This window comes from Abrus precatorius, unplaced genomic scaffold, assembly GCF_003935025.1.
Source record: "Abrus precatorius isolate BTA unplaced genomic scaffold, Abrus_2018 Scaffold9, whole genome shotgun sequence".
Lineage (NCBI taxonomy): Eukaryota > Viridiplantae > Streptophyta > Magnoliopsida > Fabales > Fabaceae > Abrus > Abrus precatorius.
The window spans coordinates 18,732,862-18,739,561 of NW_020874439.1; the positions used below are offsets into that span (position 1 = coordinate 18,732,862).

General features: G+C 27.1%; 1 protein-coding gene across 1 annotated transcript; it reads left to right on the forward strand.

Annotated features, from left to right (window-relative positions):
- The first annotated feature begins 3,753 nt into the window (after window positions 1–3,753).
- On the forward strand, window positions 3,754–5,646 carry LOC113851548 (trihelix transcription factor GT-3b-like). Its single transcript, XM_027482058.1, has 2 exons — window positions 3,754–4,281; window positions 4,689–5,646. Exons 1-2 carry the CDS (start codon window positions 3,979–3,981, stop codon window positions 5,217–5,219), a joined length of 834 nt encoding a protein of 277 aa, XP_027337859.1. The 5' UTR covers window positions 3,754–3,978; the 3' UTR covers window positions 5,220–5,646.
- The last annotated feature ends 1,054 nt before the right edge of the window (window positions 5,647–6,700 follow it).

The window sequence follows — 6,700 nt, forward strand, 5'->3', positions numbered from 1 at the left end:
CATAGAAACTACAGCAGCTTTTGTTTTATTTGTTTGGAGAACATAATTTTAAAAATATTCTATCTGTTTTAAGCTATACAATTTATTTTAAAGTGATTAAAAATATTATTTTTTTATTTTCAACATTTTAGAGACCGATATTAATAATTTTTAAAGTATAAATTGACTTAATTCCAACATATTGTGGGTGGTTTTTCTTTATATTTTATAATTTTACATAAATTATATATTTTAAATGTAAATTCAATATTTTATTAATCTCTTGAATCATTAGTTAAAAATGACAAGTAAATATTTTATAAATATATTAAAATTCATTAAAAATACAAATATTATTTTTCTATTAACTAGCAAAAAAGAATATATAATACGCACTTATAACAATTCTTAGATTTACGTTGCCGACTTTTGTGTTTGTCATAATATGATTACATTAATAAATAGCTCAACGTGTTTTTCTAACGGGACCACAGCGGCCATGTATGTCCAATAATATGTTTTAAGCTTGAGTCATGATGCTCTATTTCTAACAAAGACTAAACACACATTCTAGATTCTTAAAGGTTTATTACTTTAATCTATATTTGTTTTTTGAAACTTTTCTCTTAATTTTATAAAATTATATTTGTTTATTTTATAATTAGAAAATAATAGTATAAAATATACAAAATCTAAAAGGTTGACATTATAATTTTAAAGATTAAAATAAAAATTTATTATCTTAACCAAAATCTATTAAGTACTTATTATACTTAGAGATGACAATAAATAATGTATGGATAGGAGGTACGTAAGTACCTATTTCTATATTCGCGTTTTAAAAAAATATTTATATTTAGTCTCATATCCGCGTAAATAGTAATTTTAATCTTTGTATCTTTACTTTTAGAATCTACGTACTTATACTCGCATTTGTCTAAGAAAAAATTGAATAATTATAAAAAAATATGTTTATATAATTTTATATAAATAATATATTAATACAAAAATTTGATACATGTCTTTCGACAAAGTTCAAGTATTAAGAAAACAAATATTCAAATATCATAAGTGTTAAGTATATCTTAATACATCAACTATCTAAACTAACGTACCTAAAAACTATAAACAAAATTTCACACATAATCTTTAAGATGTCTAAAACAACCAACTCATAAACTTAAAAATCATGTACACTTAAAAAAATTTAAAAAAAATATAACATTAATTAATTATTTATTTTAAAATCAAAATAATAGATATAGTTAGACTATTTTGTCTCTTTATTAAAAACAAACTTCTCAAATGAACGCTTATCTTTTAGGTTTATATATTGCTTTGGTCCAATAATACTAATAGAAGCTAAAACATACAAGTATATGATAAAAATTAAGTTTTATATCAATCATGTAATAATTAAATTATATTAACCTAGTTAAATAATATAAAATAGTAAATAATTTTTTCTATTAAAAATATAAAAAAATTATTTTTATGGTTTACTTTATTGATAAATATATTTTTATGTTAACCTTATAAAACAAATTTAATTAAATATATTTTTATATCTTTAAATATGTATTATTTTATTTGAGTAACATAAATATTTATATTAAAATTTTTAGCCTTTTATTTTGTATAGAAAATATTTTGATAACAGATAATTATAAATTAAAAGATAATATTACTTAAAAATTTAAAATAGAAAATTTGTACATTCAAATAAAAATAAAAAAAACTCTAAACTGAGTAAAAATACTAAACATAAAATTACACAAAATAAACAATGAAATCTTTATTTTGACCAAAATTTCACAAAAACATTCACAAAATTTTTAAAAATAATTAAAAGTAGGTTAGATTCTTATTTTTTTAAATACTTAGTTGCTCCATTATAAGTAAAATATTATTCAAATAAGATTATATGAAACTAAAATAAAAATAATTAAAAATATTAATAATAATTATAATATAGTTTTAAACTTACTTGTTAAAGACTTATCTTTGTATGAAAGTTGTCATACTTAATCTCTAAATTCTATAAAAAGTGATAATTTAAATATTTCTCTATATATAATACTCATAAAACATAATTCTCAATAAGATAAGTTGTGAAGTAACTCATATAATTAAACATAATTATTAATAATTATAAAGAAAATCTAATCAAATATATAAAATATTAAGTATTAACTTTAATTCTTACTTATCATAAACTTTTAAGTTAAGACCTCTCACATATAAATAACATATATATTACCTACCTATATATCATACTTATTTAGTATGTGAATATCCTACCAGTTTAAGATAAATTTTGCGGTACCTACTTTACTTATTGTACTTACGTTTATAATTTTCAAAATATAAGATCCATACGAATCCCTCACAATATTGTACTTGCGTTAGGTATATCACCTAAGCAAAACACATGTATTAATTAATTAATTTTTTAACAAATAATGATATTTACACTACTGTTATAAAATCATGTGACTAATAAAAAAAGCGAGACAGTAATTAGAAAATTAGAAAAATATAAAAGTAATAATAATAAAAGCTTAACATGGAAGTTATGTGGTCATGGTCATAGGGAATAAATGTGGTGCCCTGGTCAGCGTGACGGTACGTAGACGCAATGGGAACGCCAAACAAAAAAGTTGAAGAGAGACAGAAAACAAAGTTTCCGCGTAGACAGATCAGACACCGCAGGGACTGTTAATCTGTGATGATTCATAAAATAAATAAATTAAAATAAAAATATGACGAAAGCAAATACTCATTTGTTCAATAACATGCATAATTATTATTTTTATTTTTTACATTAATAAATTTTCATTATTAAGTAAAAATTAAGACATTTTAACATTTTTAAGATTATATATATATATATTTAATATTTAATTTTTAGATAAAATATATAAAGTGATATGACAAAACTGTAAATGATATTCTATTAAAAATAACCAATGATTTGATGGTACAAATATGAAAGTGGATAAGCATTATTTATATTGAGGTATGTCCCATGAGGAGGTCATGTTCGATTTTCGCCATTATCAATTGATCTTCATTTTTGAAAGTCGATTTGTAAATGTTGTAAATTTTGGGAGAACGATATAAATTAGTTATTAGAGTAAATAAAAACAAATTATCACTTCTTTATCACTTCATCAATTAAACAACCTTTGAACCAAAAACGGTTGTTTACATAGTTAACCAGAAAAAGAAAAAAGAAACAATTATTTACTCAGCACTAACCTGTGTCAAACATGTTAGGAATTTGTCGTTTTTATACTTTTATTTTAATAAAAATTATTAAAATATATTTTTCTTGTTTTATTATCAGAAAAGGGAATATATAAATGATTATTTTTATTTTTCTCAAATATCTATTTAACTTTGATTGCGTTAACAAATAAACAAGAATATACGTTATTAATTTTTAAGATTAAATTAAATTAAATTTTATTCTCTAAATTTGTATTTTTATTTTATAAATTTTAAAATAATAATTAGTATCATTTTTAATGACATAACGTGCATTTTGTCATATTAAATCAACAATTGATTTTAAATTAATAATTAAATAATGTGATATATTTAAATATCATTCCCTTATTACTAAATAATAATAATAATAATAACTATTTTTATAAATTCTAAAATTAAAACAAAAACAAATTTAATTAATGATATTGACAAATTTTTAATTTATTAAAAAAAAGAGCATATTTATATATATAAATATATCATATTGATGGAATGAGGAACAACTGTAACTGAAATAGAAAGCTTTTGTCCGAGCAAAGCAAATCTCTCTTTTTCCTCTTCAAAACTGCTTCTTCACATGTTCACACCACACACATATATATAACTTCTTTCTTTTCTTTTCTCTTTCTCTCTCCAACGCAACCCCATCTTTTTCTGTGTAATTAATCAGAGACCTGTCATCTTTCTAGAACTTGAAGACTCAGATTCGATTGAACAGAGTTTTGAATGGAGGGCAATCATCTCCATCACCACCACCACCAACATCATCTACAACAACAGCAGAACCACCTTCAACTTCAGAACATCACAAGTGTTAACGTTGATATCATTGACAGGTTCCCCCAATGGAGCATCCAAGAGACCAAAGAGTTCCTCGCGATCCGTGCTGAGCTGGATCAGACCTTCATGGAGACTAAGAGGAACAGACAGTTGTGGGAAGTCATCTCTACCCGAATGAAGGAAAAGGGTTACCATAGAAGCGCTGAACAGTGCAAGTGCAAGTGGAAAAACCTCGTTACCCGCTATAAGGTATTTTTATTTCTCTCTCTCTCTCTCTCTCTATATATATATATATATATATATATATATACACACACACATACATGCATCAAACTCAATAATAAAATGTTAAAAAATCCCTGTTTACTACATATCGGTATGAATTAAAACAGTTTAGATCCTTAAAGCATGTAGTCTGGAGTTTGATTAGAAAAGAAAAAAAAAAATTACTTTAGCACTCGGTTGTGGGAATTTTTATTATTATTATGAATTAATTAAAAATGACACAAATTTTTATAGACTTTAATGAAATAGTTAGGAATTTGAAGGTGTTTGTGTTAAGTTCTAAGTAATTGTCGTTAATATTGTAAGCGTTATAGGTTTTTCTTATTATATATGCTAAATAGTGGCGTTTTTTTTATTTTTGAGATGTGAAGGGATTTGAGACAATGGAGCAAGAATCGTTGAGATATCAATTCCCATTTTACAATGAGTTTCAAGCGATTTTCGCATCAAGGATGCAGAGAATGCTGTGGGCTGAAGCTGAAGGTGGGTTGAAGAAGAACAAGGGGATACAACTCTCGTCTGAAGAAGAAGATAATGGTAATGAAGAGAGTGAGGCAGGTAGCAGCAGAAAGAAGAAAAAGGCAAAGCTAGTTGGTGGAGGAGGTGACAATGGTAATAGTAGGTTGAACAATTTCAAGGAGATTTTGGAGGAGTTCATGAGGCAGCAAATGCATATAGAAGCACAATGGATGGAAGCATTTGAGGCAAGGGAATCTGAGAGGAGGTTGAAGGAGATGGAGTGGAGACAAACCATGGAGGTGTTAGAGAATGAGAGAATAATGATGGAAGAGAGATGGAGAGAAAGGGAGGAAGAAAGGAGGATTAGAGAAGAAGCTAGGGCTGAGAAGAGGGATGCTCTAATCATGGCTTTGCTAAACAAGCTAGAAAGACAAGAGATGTAGTAAAAGGGATTTTGCTTGAAGAGACAAAACTCACTTCAGTAATTTCTACGCTTTGAAAGAGATGAGAAGACTTTGTTACAAGAGACAAAACGCGCTTTAATGATTTCTATGCTTTGAAGGAGATTAGTGCCAATAGTTCATTGGGGAATATAGATAGTACGCACCAAGAGACAAAAGGCAAGTGAAGATGTAGTTTAGTAGGTAGCTAGCCATGTAGCCAACTATAATGTGTTTCTTCTTCTTCTTCTTCTCATGAAGGAAGCTTAAACTAGAGGTTTGTACTTAGAAACTCTCAATTTCTTGGAAAATTTTACCTTTATGGTACTCCTTTTGATTTTGCCAAGTTGTTCTTCTATCTCCTCCTGTTTTGCCCACTTGAGGCTTTCTAATTTAACCAAAGTAAAGTAATAAAATCCTCAAATTATTTATTAGTTTATGGCACCCGGCGATGGTAATTATGGTTTTTGGTCATACAACTAGGCACTAGCCCTGTTATCATTGAGAGAAGACCAATATCTCTTGTGTGTGTCCCCATAAAAAACTTAACAAAGTTTCAAAGAGCCCCTTCTGGTGTAGTAGGTGTGGATGGATATATAAACTATAAAGTGCACTATAATTCAAACTCACATTACCTAACAGACAAACAATTGAAAACGGGAATAATATCATTGCCCGCAAGATAATGTTCGCCATAATGGCTATCCATACATTTACACGCACAGTTTTAAGGTTAATGGAGCATTTGTTGAAATGGCTCACTTCACACAAAGTGCTGTTAATTTCCTCACTTTCGGTTGCAATTGATAAAGAAAAGTAGAAATATATATACACACATGTTGTTGTTCTTCCATACCCACATATATGCTTGAACAGAAGCATAAGTAGGGTTTGTGATCAAGTGATTAGTTGTAATCACCTCAAGCCCATGAAATTAAAGGTAGAGGTTGAGCTCAACGTTGGATCTTATTTTTAAAGAAATGAAATTTATTCCTAACTTTTATTTATGCGCTTGTTGGTTCTATGTATTGTTTGACCCCCTAATAAGATACTACAAATAAAAATAATATAATTGGATAACCTGAATTTTCAGAATGCATCATGATTTATCTCCTTGTTAAGGATGGATTGTTTGAGTTCAATTTGTACTTTTGTATCCGCATGAGGATTTTGACAGCTAGCTGATATGCTTTTGCATGCACACGAGAGGTCTCCGAGGGATTGCATGCACATTGACGGGTGCACGTGAGAAAGCTAGACGTAATGGGAGCTAGCTAGCCAGAAAAGAAAGTTATCAGCCTCAGGTATGAACTTTTGACTTTTAATAAGTAAATTTCAGGTGCATGATATCATTATTAGTAATAATTTATATATGAACGTGCATACAAAATTGACTCTTTTTTTTTACTCATTAACAAAATAGTAATTAAGTGACATAAGAAGAGATGGAGATCATAGAGATCGATCGAGTCTAGAATGTAAAA